At 38.4% G+C, this 19,322-nt stretch overlaps 2 protein-coding genes across 2 annotated transcripts; one reads left to right on the forward strand and one right to left on the reverse strand.

Annotated features, from left to right (window-relative positions):
* Positions 1 to 130: 130 nt before the first annotated feature.
* On the reverse strand, positions 131 to 7,438 carry trim35-28 (tripartite motif containing 35-28). The gene is made up of 6 exons (XM_067601033.1): positions 6,766 to 7,438; positions 3,841 to 3,936; positions 2,710 to 2,940; positions 2,555 to 2,577; positions 2,336 to 2,454; positions 131 to 2,066 (listed from the first exon to the last, which is right to left on the reverse strand). The coding sequence occupies exons 1-6, from the start codon at positions 7,183 to 7,185 to the stop codon at positions 1,531 to 1,533; spliced, it is 1,425 nt and encodes a 474-aa protein (XP_067457134.1). The 5' UTR covers positions 7,186 to 7,438; the 3' UTR covers positions 131 to 1,530.
* An 8,257-nt stretch (positions 7,439 to 15,695) lies between these two features.
* On the forward strand, positions 15,696 to 18,933 carry cxcr3.1 (chemokine (C-X-C motif) receptor 3, tandem duplicate 1). The gene is made up of 3 exons (XM_067601035.1): positions 15,696 to 15,847; positions 17,281 to 17,670; positions 17,799 to 18,933. Exons 1-3 carry the CDS (start codon positions 15,827 to 15,829, stop codon positions 18,540 to 18,542), a joined length of 1,155 nt encoding a protein of 384 aa, XP_067457136.1. The 5' UTR covers positions 15,696 to 15,826; the 3' UTR covers positions 18,543 to 18,933.
* Positions 18,934 to 19,322: the final 389 nt, after the last annotated feature.

Here is a 19,322-nt window from a genome sequence, read left to right on the forward strand (position 1 = left end):
ACATCATTTAGCTACATCCAATTTAATTATCTGTCAATGCATCTTTTCTCTAAGTAAATATCATTCACATGCAATGTTAGAGCCAAGAACAGTTTTAAGTTGTTCTAATTGCAGTAATGAGACAAGACAATTTTGATTTTCAGTTATTTTTAATTGAAAAATGTTCACAAACACATTCAGATGTCTACATATCCACAACTGTAGTAGCTGTAAATCCTAATTCAAAGTATGTTCTGCCTGCTGGCCACACTGAAGTGTATAGTGAGTGAAATCCAGTACAATTATCCTAAAACTAATAAAACAACACAAATACATTTAACATTTTAGACAGTAGTATTTGAGCAGAATCAACAAAATCATGGAAAAGTAATCATGATTAACTGAAGCACATTTCCAAGCATAAGACCATAGACTGTATGGAGTGGACTGTATGGCAAAGACGATAATCATTTATTAATCCCACAGTGTGTAAATTTGCATATAGTCAGTATATACATATTTAAATATACAGTCTGTGGTAAAAACAGTCTATTCTACTGATTCTTAATTGAATCATAATCCCTAATCATCATAATCAAATGTATGCAAACATAAGAGATAGCTGCTGCTGTAATAGCTCCAAAAGTCCTGTGTTCCTGAAGACACGAGTAAATAGACTAGTAAAAAATATTTTTACGCGCAACTTTGTCTTTTTTTCCCCACCTCTCAGATATTAAGTGTTGTATGTCACAAAATTTCCTCCAGCTCCATGATAAATCAAGAGAGATGGTTTAATTCACTTTATCATTATTGGCCACCGGCATCAGAAATGCTGCCAGTCTTTATATATGTGTGTGGTTTTTCATTCTTGTCTGCATTCATTTTGGATAGTGACAGACCATTGGTCAGTCATGTTTCCTCCAGCTAAGGCACATCAAAAACATTTGGTCTGATTATTTTCATGACACTGATAAAGTCAGTCATGCTTTATCTTGATTTTTGCGTTTCACTGCTCTTTGTCAGTGTTTATAAAGTTATCTCACAGCTCTAGCTTATGCATCACGCAGCTAATGTTTTCATCAACTCAAGAGACCACATGATACATATCCTACCTTTCTTCACTAATTGACTGCATGTTTTAAGTTGGCTTTAACATATAATCAAGTGTTTAAATCATGCTCATTTCTGAGAGATTGACACGTATTTATCATATCAATCTTTTCACAAAACCTACTTTTGTGAAGCTTTAAGTTGATATGCTGTGTTTTATATACTCTCATTAATCACAGTTTAGTATATTTTATGTTTTATTCAACATGTTTTATCTATTTTCTGAGCATCCCCCCGATTTTACTGTTTCATTTAATTTTTTATTGGCAGATTTCTACTCTTCTTTTTAATGTTCTATTTTGATTAACGATTCTTTTATGTTCAACTGCCACATTGTTGTTGAGTTCTATTTTGCTTTTATAAAGAAACTTATTTAAAAAAAAAAGGTAATTATCATCCAACAGCTTTAGCTAAACAACCACCCTGCAGGATAATGGCCCATCATGAGGTGTGTACAGCAATTTTTCCTGGAGCTAGAATCATGGGCGTACTATGGAGCCCAGGGCCAAAAATAGGAAAAATCCTCTCATCAAACTTGTGTGTCAAAGTAACCAGGTGCTTTGCTGTTCCCCCATCCCAAAACGACACCTCTCCCTTATCTAAATTTAGCTTGATGCGGATCTTCTCCGGACGCTGTTGCACCTGCAGCTCCGTACGCTCAGGTGTTAAGACGCTGTACACCCCTTTGCTTAGTGCTATGGACCACACTCCACGGCTCGTAGAGACCGTGAACTTCTTTTTACGGGCCACTGACTCTTTACACACTCCCACAATCCACTTGGGGTTGTCACCAACAATGACATCCCATCTGTGTTTCCCGGAGGTATAACCTTCAGCACCCAGGACAAAGACGCAGGGATCAAAGCGCTCCGGGTTGTCGGGGGCGGTCAGCCGCTCTGCGCTTTCCTTCACACTGGTCAGGTCAGCGTTCAAGGACAGCCATGGAGAGGCTGTGTTTGGGTTTAGCACGACCGAATCTGCACACAGGAAGAGACGCAACAGTTTCATATACTGATAAATAAGGCACAAACATCATTTTCACATTAATGCCGCAGAATTCAAGTATTTTGTGCCAATTTATAAGTCAGTTTTATCAACACATTTTTAATGATTATCTGACAGCTGATCCAAAATACTTTTTTCGTGTGCATCTTAAATATATTGAACAGACGAACATAAACTGGTCAAACTCCCAACCATTTAAATTCCCAGGGCATACCCAACCCCAACTGTGTCATTTACTCACAATATTTGACATGGGCCTGCATGTTCTTCCAGATGTTGAAGCTCAAAGCACCAACATGTTTGCCCATGTCTAAAAGAGAGTCATCACAGAGGCGAGGATCTTCCCGAGTCCACTGGGCTCTAGAGCAAAGATGGCAATGAAGTTTTAAGTAAGTACTTCTCAGTGGATATTTAGACTAATTTAGACTTTACAGTACACAATACGACTGCATTTACTTACTTTCTTTTTAAATCCTGGAAGTTCTACAACATAAAAGAGTAACTGAGATTAGTTTAATGCAACACTTAAGCATCAAAGATAGAACTTAGTATTACTAGTAGTAGTACTTATAGTCTTAAAAGTCTTGTAGCATTATAACTGCTGCCTTCTCTTACCCGCAGGAGGGGTAGATCCTCGTTGCCCATCTCTTTTTTCAGACTGTCAATGAGCTCCTTCAGAGCGGTAATATCCTTTTTTGTGCTGTCAATCAACTCCTGTATGGTAGCAGTCTTCTCCTCCTCTTCAGTGGCCAGAGCTTTTAGACGCAGAACTTCTTCTGTGACAAGTGCCTTGTGGAGCCTCTCAAACTCTGCCTTGATCTGTTTCTCAGCCTGCTCAGCTTGATACTAGGTAAAACCAGAGAAGAGAGTCAACACATACAGGACAGATATTTTTTGATTGTTTCATGGCGGTTACGTTCTAAAGCAGAAATAAATAACCATCAAACACTCAACAGATGATTTACTGTGAAGACAAGATGCTCTTAGTTTCAGTTTAATTTTCCTCCTCTACAGTTCTCCCTTTCATTCATTCATTATACCTAACTCATGCAGCAGTGAATGCAAAGAACAAACTGGCCAAATCTGTGTTGTTTTTTCCTCATGTGTGAATATTGGGTTTCATAATTTTTTTAATTCATCATGGGTCCAATTAGCACGATCAACTTTGTTCATCGCAAACAGGAAAACAGGATTGCACAACAGAGACTTTTAGTTCCAAGTTTGGTTCCTGGGATTAGTTCTTCTGGTTCCAAAGTACATAGAACTTTTGGTCAAAATGGGGCCATATACATGAAATAAGATGTGTGCAGTCTATGGTGTGTCTTGCACTGTCTCTTCGTACTGTATGGAAGGTCCAGTTGCTCGAGTGCCATGTATGTACTGTGGAATACCGAATGTGGATACAATCTCTCTCTTCAATAAAACCAAACATATCCCAAACATCTACAGGGATTTTGATTGATTTTTTTTAAATAGTCGAGAATTCAAGTGTAATGTGTACTATTCTGAAACACTCATTTAGAGGTAACAACTCTTTCCTTATATCCAGCAGCATGCAGATTGTTCAGTCTCTACTTTTGATATGTAACGTTCACTGACAGTGGGGTGAACCTGGACTGTCTGGTTCAATGACTGAATATGTCAGAGGACAGTGGAACAGTGCAGCTTGTCTAATAATAAACTTGGTTAATGATTATACAGAGGTAAAATCAATATCCACACTATGAGACATGTCAGTAACTTTACCTTGATGTATCCCTTTGCGTTGCTGAGTTTATGTGTCATTTTCTTGTATGACTCCACTTTCTTCTCAAAAATCTGGACTTTGAAGCCCAGCTCCCTCTGCAGGGTGAAAAAGCAGAACATGAAGTGACCAAATGCAAACAACGTCATCTTAAAATAGTTTAGTGACTGGTGTTATGCCAAAATATCTTAGGCTGCAGTTTGTAGAGAAGAAGGTGGAAAGATGTGTAAAGGGAGTGTAAAGCCACTTCCACATAAGGCATTCATAGATGATTTAAGACTGTAACTATAAATACAACTATAAATACTGCTGCTAAACCACTGAATTATATCAGATCTTGTGTAATTCTATACAGAACAAATCTATACTCATAATCATGAAGACTGTGTGGATGAGAGGAGAGCACAGGTGTAATTAATTAATGATAATTACACTAACAATGACTCTGTTCCACTTGGCATTTTGACTTTCTGACATTGCTCACTGGGTCACATAAACTCAATTTAGTCATGATGTTTTTAGTTACACCTGTGCATTTCCTGCTATGACATGTTAATCTACAATATGCCTATAGGTGTCACTGCCAATACAGAATATATAGTTATGGCAATCCAATAATAATCCTATAGTAACTGTAGTAATCTTAAAGTCAAAGCTAAGCAATGTCAGACCCATGTTGAACCCGGGTCAGGAGCAGAAATCACATGACCTGCATTGACCTGGGATGAACCTGGGTCATCCCTGTTGGTCTAAGCCGATCTAAATGTCATCACACCAAACTGTGTGTTTTCACTGTGGTAATGAAGAGGGAGCAAAGTAGTGTGAAAGAGGCGTGAGTGAAACAAAAAAACAAGAGCACAAGGAAGTGTCTTGGGATAAAACATAGAGGAGACAAGACTGGAAAATCAGACAGTTAAGGTAGAGTACAGAAATGATTATTGTGAGAGCCATTTAGGCACATATTAATATTTGGTAAATTTTTTCTGTTGTAATCGCATGAGTTCATGCAACAGTTAATCCACTATATATATGTACAGGCCAAGTGTATTTTGAGGACTATAGGTGTAAATACTTGCAATTTTTGTGTTCTTGACTGAATGCAATAATATATATATATATATTTTTGTGTTTGTCGACAGTGGATTGTGCCGTAAGGTAATTCCATTATGCGTACGCAATAATGCCCTAAAAACATGCTGCTTGGGTCTAGAGGAATCTGCAAATAAGTTTGGATTGAAACGTGTATAGTGCAACGTGCTTAATGTAATACATCGAGATAGCGGGTAATAGTTTGGAATACAATATCAAGTTGGTAATGGACCAGGCTTTATGTGATTTCAAATAAATTTTCATACCACTTCTTCCCTGCCTTCTGTGGACTTGTGAGTAAAGTGGGACAAGAAAAGTGGATTTAGTTCAGTGGAACACGAGTCAAAACTAAGATACCTGATGACCTAGAAATGATTGTGGTTGTAAAAAGTGAAATTGAAAATAATGCACAAAAAGCACAAAAAGATTAACAATAGCGTTTGATGCAACAACAGGGTTTAGGTATAACTGGTGGTATAAGTGTTGAGGGTTAGGCAGAGGTCACATGTTATAGAAACAGAGAGGTGGTAGGGAATGTAGGATATTTGATATAATTCAAATCTAAGATGATTTTTTTGGATGAACTGCAGCACCGAATCAGCCAAAAACGTTAGGAACAACGAATAGAGCCATCAAAGTACAACTGATATTTGATATGTGTTATTCATTCTTGACTTTGGCTTGGAAACAGTAGCTGACAAATCAACCTCACCCCAAGGTCCATTTTGCAGCTGTTCTGGAGATTTCTACCATATCACACAATCTTCCTAAGCAGATGGAGTTTGCCCAGTTTTAATATTTAAAATTTCCATATTTCTGAGCAATTTAAGAGACTCATGTTGGCTTAAAAGTTGAGATTGTAAGTTCAATATTGGAACTTGAAAACAGTTGAATGAATGTTTGAGACTTTTAAGTGCCTAGAAAAATGGAAATTTGAGCATCTAAATTTACTTCATAGCTAGGCAAACTCCATCTCCAGAACACTTACAAAATGGACCTTATGGGGAAACTGGTTTTGTCACCAACTAATTAAGCTCTAGTATTACTTTCAAGGGAAAATGTGAACCTACACTAATTAATAGCCTCATAGTCCACATTTGAGTTATGGTAGTATGGTGGTAGTTATTTAGGCCTAATCAGTCGAAATGTTGTTCTTTTGTTCTGTGGTGTAAATTAAAATTAAAGGATGGGTTCACATTTTTTCAGGTCTGTCTTAAAACAAGACAGACCTGAAAAAGATAATTTTCCATCCTGTTCATAATGGCCATTAAAAGTGCTTACAGTGTAAGTGATGGAGGACAAAATCCAGTCCTCCTCCTGTGCAAAAATGTATTTAAAAGTTTGTCTGAAGCTAATACAAGGCTTCAGCCATCCAAATTAGTCAAACCAGTGGTGTCTTTCGTTGTTACATTGTCTTTTTAGTGCCAATTTCCTGTTTTAGTTCCTGTCCTTCCACTGCAGCTCAACAGGGAAACACAGAGAGAGGACATTTTGCACTAAAAAGACTGTACATGTGGCAGATGTCCACTTAATCTGACTAACTCAGACTGTTGACAGCTTCAGATTTACACATTTTTACACCAAACGAGGACTGTGGATTTTTCCCCCCACCCATCACTTACATTGTAAGTGCATTATGAAGGGATCTTTTAATGGCCAGTATGAACAGGAGGAATGATTACAGCAAAGCAAAACCGGTTTCAATGTTCATATTTGTATCTGACTATTATTTTCAGACAGACTTGAGAAATTGTAAACCTGTCCTCTAATGTGACAGCCGCCAAGAAATGCTTTTTCTTATGAAAATACCAAATGTCAGCCTCAGTTGGTTACTTTACCTTACACAGTGGTGCCCCATCTTTCAGGGGCAGCAGCCTGTGTGTGCTGTGGAGGGTGACACAGTCCACACACACGGGCGCCTCGTCCTTCTCACAGTACAGCTCCAGCGGCTTCAGGTGCAGGTTACAGGTGTCCTCACTGGGACGTTTCTGGCTCGCCCTCAAGTGACTCTGCTTGAGGAAGGAGTCGCATGCGTCGTTGAGCGCACGGTTGGCTATGGCCTGCCTTTCCTCAAACTCCTCCCTGCACACGGGGCACTTTTTGTTGAACTGCCAGCTCTTCTGCAGGCACTCACGACAGAAGGAGTGAGTGCAGGGCAGCAACACGGGGTCCCGGAAGATGCCCTGACACACAGGACAGGTGAGGTCCTGCTGGAGAGGTAAAGTCTCCTCCATGTCTTCGTCCATACTCTCAGCCATGACTTCACGGGCCCTACGCACTTTGCTTTCGATTTCAGCCCCCAAAAAACAACAAAACCGACGGGTAAACACAGACAAATACTCTCTCACCTGCCTCTGCGTGATATGTCAGAGCTTCACGCGTTTGCGGGCGTCCACAAAAAAACTGTTCAGTTGTTAGAAAGAAAGTAGAAACCCCACAAGCGATACCCTCATAAGGCGCACAAAGTTCGTTTCTGAGCCACAACCCTCTTCCGTGTTTCAGGAACAGGCAGAAAAACTTACCACGGTTTACACACCACCGCCCTCTAGTGGATTTGGAGGTTGTAACTGAAGTTATGGTGGACACCCCCGGCTGTGAAGATGTGGAGATGGAGACATCTGCACATGCCTTCACACCTGGCAGCGAGAGAGAGAGAAACACTCTCTGTCATAGTAATATACATACTGACATATAGGCATACACATGGGCTTTATTATAGGAATTATAGGGCCCTCCCACAAATGGGCTCACCATTTACTCTTCTCTACTTACCACCACTATCCCATTACCCAAACACACCAGTACATTCATTTACTGATCAGCTATTGTACATTTGTTTGACATCTCAGCTTATGGTTACACCTGCTCTAAGTCTGTATTATCTTTTTTTAATTGTGCCATAAACACTACAATTTTAACAATATTTTATTGCACATGCACCTTAGATTTATTTATTTATTATTTATATATTTACTGTGTATTAAACAGGGACAATGCACAATACATTTATTATACCAGATATAGCTAAAAGCACAGTTTCATCTTTTTCATTTCATCAACTCTCACATCACAACTTAAATATTTTTGCATTATTGCACACACAAAAATGGAAGCTACAGTGTACAGGACCTAATTTAAAAAAAACAAAAAAAACAACCTTTACCATATTTTCATATTTTAATTTGTGCAGCTGTATATCCTCTTTTAAAAACATGAACCAATCCCACTCATCTCACTGAGTGGTCCACATACCACTGATTACATTCAATCATCCAGACATCCTGTATTACATACAACATTGTGGGAGTTTGTGTTGCGTTTTCTTGGGAGAACAGTCTCAGGAGTTTATTAAGCAAGGACTGTGTATCCAACAGATGGAGCCATATACCAATATGTGACACTGCATTGTGACTGTGTATTCATCTGTTACCCAGCTACAATGTAGCGCAGAGTTGCCATAATAAACCAAATGCATGCTTGTTTTCTTGGACCTTGTTACTATGTATGTGATGGCCACCTACAGCCATTATAACACAGTACTAATGGCCATTAAGGATGCTGCAGTTGGTTTGTTGATATCGGTACTAAAACTCATACACACTAAAATGCTGGACATGAATGAAAAAATAATGTTCTATAACCAACTCAGACCTTCTCTGTTAAACTCCTCTTGCCTGCCACATGCTCTAAGAGCTTATATTAGAGATGCTTTTCCAGCAGGTGTTCAAAAACACTTCATTTATCACATTTAAATGGTACTGGGGAGGCATGACAGCTGTTTCAATGTTAAATGGGTTGCTCTACACTTCTCCCTTTGATTTCATTCTTTTCTGATGTACAGTAATATTGGACTTTGGTGAAGCTACAATATGTCGCAATAGCACCATGTTACAGTATGTTTGACTAAATAATCTCTTTTTAATAGAAGTAAAAATGTTCCAAAAAACAGTCTGTATTTTTTTGACTTTTTTTTTTGCTAAACTACATGCGTCACCGATAAAATATAAAGCATGGAAATATAGGCAATAGCAGTCACAGAAAATGTCACACAGGAAATCCACAAGAGTTCTGTGGGTTGTTTCTCTTCTTCACAGGTGAAGTTGAACAAATTGTCTCCATTGTGGTAGCTTTGTCCTCTCTTGAAAGTTTACAGTCGGGTGAATGTTTTCAGTTTTTTAATGTGGGTGTTATAAAGCTTTAGGGCAAAGTCTTCACAAGTAAACCAAACTTACATGGGCACTGATATTGAATCACAACTGAAGGCATGGCAAGGCAAGTTTATTTGTATGGCACATTTCAACAACAAGGCAATTCAAAGTGCTTTACATATAACATAAGAGGCATTAAAACAGAATATAAAAGCAACACATGTAAAAAGACATATAAAAACAATTAAAAAGTGTTGAATTTGGAAATAAAAAGAAGCTAAAAAGGAAATAAGACATATTAAACAAGAGAATAAAAGTTACAGTGCAGTGTAAAATATTAACCCTCAATGTGGTTTAATGAAAGGCAGTGGCAAATAGAAGTCTTCAGCTGTGATTTAAAAGAACTGAGCAGACCTACAGTTTTCTGGGAGTTTGTTCCAGATATGTGGAGCATAAAAACTGAATGCTGCATCTCCATGTTTAGTTTTTACTCTGGGGACAGTAAGCAGACCTGTCCCAGACGACCTGAGAGGTCTGCATGGTTTATAATGTAGCAGCAGATCAGAGATGCATTTTGGCCCTAAACCATTTAGTGCTTTATAAACCAACAGCAATATCTTAAAGTCAATTCTTTGACAGACAGGAAGCCAGTGTAAAGATCTGAGAACTGGAGTTATATGATCTACTTTCTTGCTCTTAGTGAGGACTTGAGCAGCAGCGTTCTGAATCAGCTGCAGCTGTCGGATCGATTTTTTACCATAGTCCCCTGGTGATATGGTTATGTAAATTTGTGTGTCATCCGCATGACTGTGGTAGTATATTTTGTTATTTCCCATAATCTGAGCTAGTGGGAGCATGTAGATGTTGAACAGAAGAGGCCCCAAAATGGAGCTTCGGGGAATTCGTCATTTTTGTCTGCTCAGATGTGTAATTACCTATAGACACAAAGTAGTCCCTGTTCTATAAGTAGGATTCAAACCAGTTTAGTACTGTGCCAGAAAGTCCCAACCAGTTTTCCAGTCTGTCTAGTAATATGTTGTGGTCGACCATGTCAAATGCAGTTTGAAACAATTTTGAAAAAGCCTGTAGGCAGAATATCAAGGCAGCAAGAGGAGGATTTCAGATGTTGTATAATGTCCTCCAGGTTTTTATGGTTGATCGGATGGAATTGTGTCACACTACTCAAATTGATTTTAAGTGGACACAAGGACAATGCATATCCTGCACCTGATATGGAGGTACTGCCTGCTTGTCTGATTTTCTGAATTTTGTCAGTGAAGAATGAGGCAAATTCATTGCAGGCCTTGGTGGGTAGAAGTTCAGGGGCTACTGACACAGGAGGGTTTGTTATCCTGTCGATAGTAGCAAATAAGGCACGTGCATTATTATTATTTTTGGCAATGATTTCAGAGAAGAAAGACCGCCTTGCATTTCTCAGTTCCACATTATAAATGTGAAGTCTCTCTTTATAGATGTCATAATGATCCTGGAGATTTGTTTTTCGCCACCTGCGTTCAGCTTTTCGACACTCTTTTTTCCATTCTGACCAGCGTGGCATTTCTCCATGGAGATTCAATCAAAGTTTCCATAAAACATCTGTCTGCATTGGAGGGAATCATTAAACAAAATGGCAACTCCACCTCCTTTCTTGTGCACTCTAGCTTCACTCATAAAACTGAAGTTGAGAGAGGTTGACTCGATAAGAAAAGCTGCACTGTTATCTTGGACTAGAGAGGAAATGTTTTTCAATGTAAAATGTACCATATAGACCCTGAGACACAGTAAGTTTGTCACCCGTCAGAGATTTTACCATACTGTAGCCGTCTATTTAAAGGTAACGTTTTGACACTACTGTGTCTTCATCAGAGTTAGGGAGTCAGACCCTGACTGATGAAGACACAGTAGTGTTGAAACGTTAGAATGTTTGCACAATTAAAGGTTTCAAATTAATCAGTGTGCTCCAGTCCCTTCTGTTTTTTGAAACCAACAGAAGTGACGTTTTTGTGCACTCCCGAGTGCCTTACCTCTCTCCTGCTAACTTCAACAAATGACCAGCATAACGATACGACAACACAACCAAAATGGTGCTATCTGACAAGAAACACCCCGCAGATATTAGCTCTCCAGCTAATGAGATGGCTGTCTCTGTCAATCACTATACATTTCACAACAAAATACAGCTACAATGACAAGTCGCCCACTCCCGAGCACAAACAGCTAAAGCAACATAGTTCATCAACAAAGGAGCAGAAAACAAGCTCCAGAGCGATAGAACATAGCTTACCCCTTTTGTTTTTCCTGATCGTAGTCCAGAAGTCGTAATAAGCACACATTTCATAACAAAACCGCAGTGTGTTGCTCCCTAGCCACAGCTAGTTTCTGCCTGGCCACAGCTCACTTAGTAAACACCACTGGTAAAAAAAAAGCTTGGCCGTTTGCAGGCCAGGTCAGGTTTGGTTGGTAGTTTAATGTATATTTGTGCGAGTTGGGCGGATTGGCTCCCACTGGCCAATAGCCACAGTGCAGATGCTGACTGCAGCTCACTTTACAGCCAGCGGTGTCCCTAATGAGAGGGATTTTCTGATTCCTAACCATAGAGCCTTTAATATCTTATGAAATGGAATGAACAGGGTTTTTTTTCATGGCAAATTTGGATTTTAATATATGAAACTTGATTTTCCAGGTTCTTTTTTCTTGCTGGATTGGTCAAAAACAGACATTCAGGTATTATTCATAAGCAGTTTCTCAATAAATTGGACATGATCATATCACCCACTACTTTTAAAATATGTGCCTTCAGACTGCAGACAACACCATTTTCTCTGCACATTAGTAAAGACCTCTGTGCATGTTGTACATCCATGTTGTCAAAACGGAATTTGTCAAAGATTTGAGATATGTCCTCTTTCCTTCTGTTAATCCTTAAGCTTTTAACAACCAGATTTCATATGTCAGAACTGAAAAATTTCAGTGCATCTTCAGATGATACCATCACTGCTAACAGGATACCTATATTTAGGTTCTGATGTTATCATCTGGGTCACGGTCGCACACTGATCTACAGCCTCGTGATGCCAACCATATTCAAATTCAAATTCATCTTCAAAACCATGTCTGGATGGGTGTCTGTCTGGGTGTTCAAACAGTGGTGAAATAAAAATCTTCTCAAGTTGCACTTATATTTCATCTCTTTATTAAGATCATAAATAATTCAGAAATCTTCAAAAAATTGTTTCTTCATTTTATATCACTGTAATCTATGCATGTCACCACCATCATTACAGGAAGTTAAAGACAGGAAGAACACTGAACTGTGACAGCAGCTGTTGTGTGAGTGCACAGCTGACTGTTTAAAATAAAATAATTCGTTTCTACTGCAAGAATGTGAGGACCAAAACTGACCAAAACTGGACAGGGTTATAAGAGTCAAAACTAACACGTGAAAGTATGTTTTTTTTTAGATTTTTTTCTTTCAGTTCCTCAAGTGACACATCACCATGGTTTCACAAATACTACTTTAAAACAAAACTAAATTTAGAGGAATAGCCACAACCTAAAATGTGGCATTGTATAAAGAATAATGATTTGTGCAAAGAAATGGTATTATAGTGGACGACAACTGTTGGTCAGTGACATGCACAGACACTTTAACAAGTTTTGTTTTAAGATTACTGAAGAAAAAAAACCTTGCATACACTACTGCTGTGCATACCTCTGCTGAGTGCTTCAACCACAATGTATAGAAAGTATTAATGAGGAAACAAAAACTATGTCTGAAACCACATTGAGGCTATCAACACCTCCTCCATGCATTAATATTACAATTATAACACTCTCCAAGTATATGAACCCTCTAATGTCACGTGAGTGTTTTTGACACAGTTTGTTTTAAAGGACAGAGTCACAATTTTTTCAAGTCTGTCTTAATATAACAGTCAGGTGCCCAAACGAACACTGGAAGAGGTTTTGCTTGCTGTAATTGTTTGTCCTGGATATTAAAAGATCACCTTCGGTGTAAGTGATAGTGTACCAAAATCCACAGTGTGCCCATAGAGTCATTTTGCACAAAAATACATTAAAACATTTATCTGAAGCTTTTATGAGGCTTCAGCAGTCTGAGTTAGTCATATCAAGTGGAAATCTGCCACATTTACAGTCTTTTTAGCATAAAATTCCTTCTTTGTGTGACAGTGTTTCCCTGTTGAGCTGCGGTGGAAGTATAGTGACAAAAAGAGGGACTTTAGCACTGAAAAGACTGTAACATTGAAAGATATCGACTTGATGTGACTAATTTTGGAAGGCTGAAACTTCATATTAGCTTCAGATAAACATTTAAATAAATTTTGCAGAGAATGAGGCTTGTGGATTTTGTCCCCCAACACTTACATTGTAAGTGCATTATGAAGGGATTCTAATAGACAGTATAAACAGGAGGAATGATTGTGGCCAGAAAAACCTGTTTCATGTTCATTGAAACAGGAAACAATGGGCATCTGACTGTGATTTTAAGACAGACTTGAAAAATTGTGAACCCGTCCTTTAACTATGTTGAGTCCAAAACATGATATGCAAGCTGTTTTTCTTTTATGTATAACAGTGGGCATAAATCACAATTTAATTAATCTTGCACAATGTCCCTTTCAGGTTTTGGACTGATAAAGTCACTGGGTTGGTTTGACAATCATGACCAGATGCTTGCACTTCCATCAGCTGCTCACCACAAAAACTGCATATGCACTGCAAAAACAGAAGAGGGAAGACAAGGTGTGAAAACAACAGGAACAGACTCTTGATTTTTTGTATTGGAGATGGTTGAGGAGGAAACAGATAGTCTCTTTAAACCCTATACTGTCGCAGGTGTTACATTTGCACGTCAATGTGCAAGTACTGAGCATGACAATCTTGAGGTTTGGGGATGGATGCTGTGTCTGTGAAATGGTTTCTGAGAATGATTTAAGAGATTTTATGCTGATATGAGGTATATAAATAGTACCAAGCAGAACGTAGGTATTGATAAGGCTATTAATATAAAACCGATTGACCAATAGGAGAAAGCTTTTGAGATTTTGTGGTGGGACTATATAGTCTAATTTTGTATCATGGGTGCATTTGCTGCTTTGTTTGTGTGTCAGTACTGTTGACAACACATCTCTATGATAATACCACAAGAGCAAACCACTGTTTATTGTTTTAGTAAACTGAACTTGGTAAATTTAAAGTTGCATAGCATGCATCAAAATACATCCACCAAGCTCTTTATTAGGAATACCTGTGCAATCTAATGCATTAAGTACAACAGCTCTGCCATAAATTCTACTTTGAAGATGCTTACCCATTTTCACTTCTTGTTGACAGTGTCAGAAAGGTGATAATGGTGAAAGGTGATGTATAAGCTTTGTAAAAGTAGAACTTATGGCAGAGCTGTCGCAGTGGATTGCATCGGTGAGTGTATATGGAAACTTAATTCACAGTTTGCAAAAAAAAAACCCAAAACCTTTAAATGTGCAATGACAAATCAGATGAGCTGTCAGCAACTTTTATTTTCATTTTTACAAACATACAGGTATTTTCTTGCTATGACTGCAAAGAAATTTAAGGTATTGTTTCATTTCCTATTGTCTTGTATTGAGTGTGTCTGCATGTTCACATTTGTGTCTCTTTCATTATCTGTCAATGTGACCTCACTAATTTCTTCTCTGGAAGTTGGTGTAGTTATGTTTTCTGATCTAATCTAAATGAACAGTTCAAATATCTCTATTGAATGTTAATGTAAAAAATACAATTACACTCTACAATCATGATTGAATAACTTACATTAAACTGTACATTTGAGAAAGCAACACTGAGAAAGACAGATAACTTCATGCAATAAATCTTGTCAAATGCTAGGCTCTGTGGTTCATAAAGGAAGTTAAAGAGTTTGTTCTTTGAAATGTAGGTGATCTTAAAATAGTCCAAAGCACCTTGTAAACCTGAAAGTAAAACTGTCCTCTTACTGTCGTTTAATACTCAGCGTAAAAGCAGATTATTATCAGGTTGTCAAATGACAATTAAAATGTAATTTCTAGAGACGACATTTTAAATATGGAAAGTAAGCACTCAGACATTCTCGACATTGTAACACAACATCCTAATTAAAGGAAAGCGTGTGTTTCAGATTGAGTTAGATATGCGGTATTAATTAGTTTCTTTGGAAACTGTGCCAGCCTACTCACACACACACTGAGACGTCTTCTGCATATTTGGCATTTTCACACCTTGCTGCTGGTGTAAAGTCCCTTTATTAACATAAGACAAAAGGGCAGCATGCGAGTGATTTATTTAAACCAAAAAGTCAAATAAATGCAGTTTTACAGGGAATATGTGAACAAGCCGTTTTATTTCTGTTCACCAAAGATTTATTCAGCAATTCAGTGAATGAACTGAAACAAAATACCAATTAAGTCTACATAATGCTGCAGCATAAAACTTCACAACCATGCTGTTTTTTTTTAAGAGAAAATAAAAAGTAAAATAAAAGTGGAGTTTAAATCAGAATAACTCTTTATCAATGCAAATGTATTGAGGTTTTTTCCTTCATTTCCTCTGAAAAAGGAAACTGGTTATGCTGCTCTTCGAAGAATACTGACACTTTTCGTGTCTGGGCGTCCTTGGGGGTGGCCTTATAGTTAGTGTTTGTGGCAACACTGAATCACTAAGTAGCTAATTTCTGCTGTGTTGCCTTCTGAGCCTGCTCACTGAGGAGAACACAATGACACATGATAACTCTCTAGTAAGTTACTCCTTTAATTGTTTTTTGTAGATGATGCATATATCATCTTTTCTGAGACTATTTATTCTTTGAGGATTGCAGTTCAAATCTTTAAAATCACATCAGGAAATAATGTATTTCAGCTGCTCTGGTCTTTTTCGTTTGTGCATATGATCTTTACCTTGTTAACAAATTACTGACAGTCATTAATTGAATTTTGATACAGCATTGTTGCAATCCTATTTTTTCTTCTTCACCTTCACCTTTGCTGCATATTCTCACACTTTTAACTCACAGAAAGAGACCACAGTGAGTTACACTTAGATGTGGTTTGGAGATTAACATGCCTCTGCATAAGTATGCCATTCAGTAAAAAGTTGCATCATTATGTAAAGGATAAATCACCAATGACAAAATGATTTTATTTACAGTCAACTTTATGTTAGAGCAAAAAAAAAAAGAAAAAAAAGAAAAAAAGTTTTTGAATAATTTACCAAATGATTATTTATATAATGAGTTATAGATGGTAAGTGATTGAATTGTGATTTGCACTTAAGTGCCACAAGACTTTCTACGTTGTGCAAACTTTGAATTTGCACTTGCTTCCTCTCAGTCTATAATTTCTCTTCCTCATTTGCCAGTGCAGGGCAATTTTGCACATCAGCAGTATAAATATAATGGTCATAACTTTCTCCAGCTAAACAAGAAACTGAGATGATTTTCACTCAGACATCATACCGTAAAATCTTGCAAAGCCAGTTATGGTGGTATTTCAGACATGACAGCTCTTCTTTCACCTTCAGAATGTTCTCTGTGTAGAGGACATCGAATGACTGATGCGTAGTTTTGACACTTGTAGCTTGAGTTCATTGTAGGCCTTTTTCACTTCCCCAGAAAAAGTCTCAGCTACAGTTTCTTCAGAATACTGCTATGAGAACAAACAAACAAACAAACAAACAAACAAACAAACAAACAAACAAACAATCAATCAATCAGTCAATCAAACAAACAAACAAACAAACAAACAAAAACACACACCAAAAAACCCCAACAGTAATTAGCTACTTGTATGTTTCAGATTTTGACTTCAGGATTCTTCTATTTTATTTCACTTATTTTTCAGGATTATGTGCAATAATTGGATTGCAAACAAAACACTCAGGTCTGGTAGCCTGGCAACAAAAACTGACAGCTGCCTCAGCTTAATGATGACTTATGCTTTTTAATGTTAAACATTGTATTGTTGTGTGTTGTCTTGTTTTTTCTAATTTAATTGTATTGTATAGATAGATGGATAGATAGATAGATAGATAGATAGATAGATAGATAGATAGATAGATAGATAGATAGATAGATAGATAGATACTGTTGTTATGTTTAAAGTTAAACAGCACCACCATGTGGTGATAACTGACTAACTGCTTTTTTCCCATCTTCATTTTGTATAAATGCAGAATTCACTGATGGACAGTGAAAAGTTTTCAGCGGAAGACAACCAATGGCTCTTTGACGGCATTGACAATTATACTGACTCCTATGTTGACGGGAGTTGTTGTGATGGTGGTGGTGATATATGTGACCTGAACGAGGGCATGCATTTTGAGGCACTGTTCATCCCAGTTCTATACTCCGTGGCGTTTGTTGTGGGTGTCCTGGGGAACGGAGTGCTTCTGGGAGTTTTGGCCCAGAGTAGGAAGACCTGGAGTGTGACAGACACCTTCATTCTCCACCTGGGTGTGGCAGATGTCCTGCTGCTGGTGACGCTGCCGCTCTGGGCTGCACAGGCTGTTCATGGATGGGCCTTTGGTACTTCCCTTTGCAAGATCACTGGAGCTATGTTCACGGTAAGAAGTGTACAGCAGGAAAGTTGCACAAAAACTGCCTGCATTTAAAGCCAAGTGCATGATAGTAAATATACAATGGTTGCCAAAACATTTTTCACCTCTCTATGCTGCTGTCTTTGCACCCTCAGATCAACTTCTACTGTGGGATCTTTCTGTTGGCCTGCATCAGTCTGGATCGCTACTTGTCCATTGTCCACGCTACTCAGATGTACTCCCGCAAGAAGCCCTGGGTTGTACATGCCAGCTGTTTAGCAGTGTGGCTTTTCTCCCTGATCCTCTCTATTCCTGACTGGATCTTTCTTCATGCTGTGAAGGATGACAGACGAGACAAAATAGAGTGTGTTCGCAACTACTATATGTACTCCTCTCAGGTACAGGTAGTAGGTGACTGGCGGCTGGCATCACGCCTGATTTACCACATAGCGGGCTTCCTGCTTCCTTCAACCATCCTGATCTTCTGCTACTCCTGCATCCTGCGACGGCTGCGGTGTGGCACCCAGGGCCTCCAAAAGCAGAAGGCTTTCAAGGTCATCGTGGCTGTGGTGTTGGTTTTCTTTCTCTGCTGGACGCCATACAACATCACACTCATGGTGGACACACTTCAGTCTGGCAACAGCAGTGAGACCTGTGGAGTCAGAACATCTCTGGAGAAAGCCAAAATAATCACCTCCTCTGTGGGTTACCTGCACTGCAGCCTCAATCCCATCCTCTATGCCTTTGTGGGGGTGAAGTTCCGACGTCAGCTGTTGCAGATCCTGAGGTCTCTGGGCTGCAAGCTGCATACAAGTGTCAATCTGCAGTCTTTTGCAAGCAGCAGGAGAAGTTCCATTTGGTCTGAGTCAGCTGACACCTCCAACTCCATTGCAGTCTAAGAGAAAGAGACAAACTGACTAACAAGCAGATTCACGAACCCGAACAAACTGACATGAAGTAAACACAGACAGACTACTGAGCAAACAGCGTCTTTCTTTATATTTCCTTTGTAATATAACCTGTAAGCGACTTTGCTTTCCTTCTGTTTCCTACACAGTGCATTTGTCTAGTAACAAGATACTTAATCTGGGACCTATAAAGCCTATTTTTCTTGTAAGGTAGAAATATAACTTTTCCCTATTGCTAGCCAACACTGTCACATAAATAAGGCTATGGGCTATTTTACATACAAACTTACAGACTTTTAAGTGACATATTTTATGAATTGTGCATTGAATTATCTTTTGTATATGGACATTGAAATACACAATAAACTTTTAATAATTTGCATCATAGACCATTTAATGTGTTTTAAACATCAGTCTGTACAGAAGTGGGGCTAATCACACCCTTCACAGAAACCTGAGAAGACAATTCAGTTTTATCTCACTTCACCAAAATGATCTGCTGCTTTCCAGGGAGTCCTAGGTACATTTATTACAACATATATTTATTACGACGAGCAATACAACAGTAAGACAATTAAAACACATTAAACAGCCAATACAGTCTGTCAATCATATACTGGTGATTTGAAAGCCTGTGGACTATTTTGTTCCCTTGTAAACCTGATTCAGATTCTGTCAGATCTGTCAGATTCAAGATAGTGGCACCATAATATAGCAGGCTGCACTTGAACACAGCTACCATTAAGGTCACTAGAGTCATACTTGTCATAA

This window comes from Thunnus thynnus, chromosome 10, assembly GCF_963924715.1.
Source record: "Thunnus thynnus chromosome 10, fThuThy2.1, whole genome shotgun sequence".
Taxonomy (NCBI): domain Eukaryota; kingdom Metazoa; phylum Chordata; class Actinopteri; order Scombriformes; family Scombridae; genus Thunnus; species Thunnus thynnus.

Bases quoted from the DNA above. Each gene is read 5' to 3' on its own strand.
- trim35-28 (XM_067601033.1), bottom strand. From the start codon at position 7,185: ATGGCTGAGAGTATGGACGAAGACATGGAGGAGACTTTACCTCTCCAG. The intron at 2,455-2,554 runs GTAAGTAAATGC...TCTTTGCTCTAG, and splicing joins TTCCAGGATTTAAAAAGAAA to AGCCCAGTGGACTCGGGAAG. The intron at 2,067-2,335 runs GTGAGTAAATGA...TCCTGTGTGCAG, and splicing joins GCAGGCCCATGTCAAATATT to ATTCGGTCGTGCTAAACCCA.
- cxcr3.1 (XM_067601035.1), top strand. From the start codon at position 15,827: ATGACACATGATAACTCTCTA. The intron at 15,848-17,280 runs GTAAGTTACTCC...GTATAAATGCAG, and splicing joins TGACACATGATAACTCTCTA to AATTCACTGATGGACAGTGA. The intron at 17,671-17,798 runs GTAAGAAGTGTA...TTGCACCCTCAG, and splicing joins TCACTGGAGCTATGTTCACG to ATCAACTTCTACTGTGGGAT.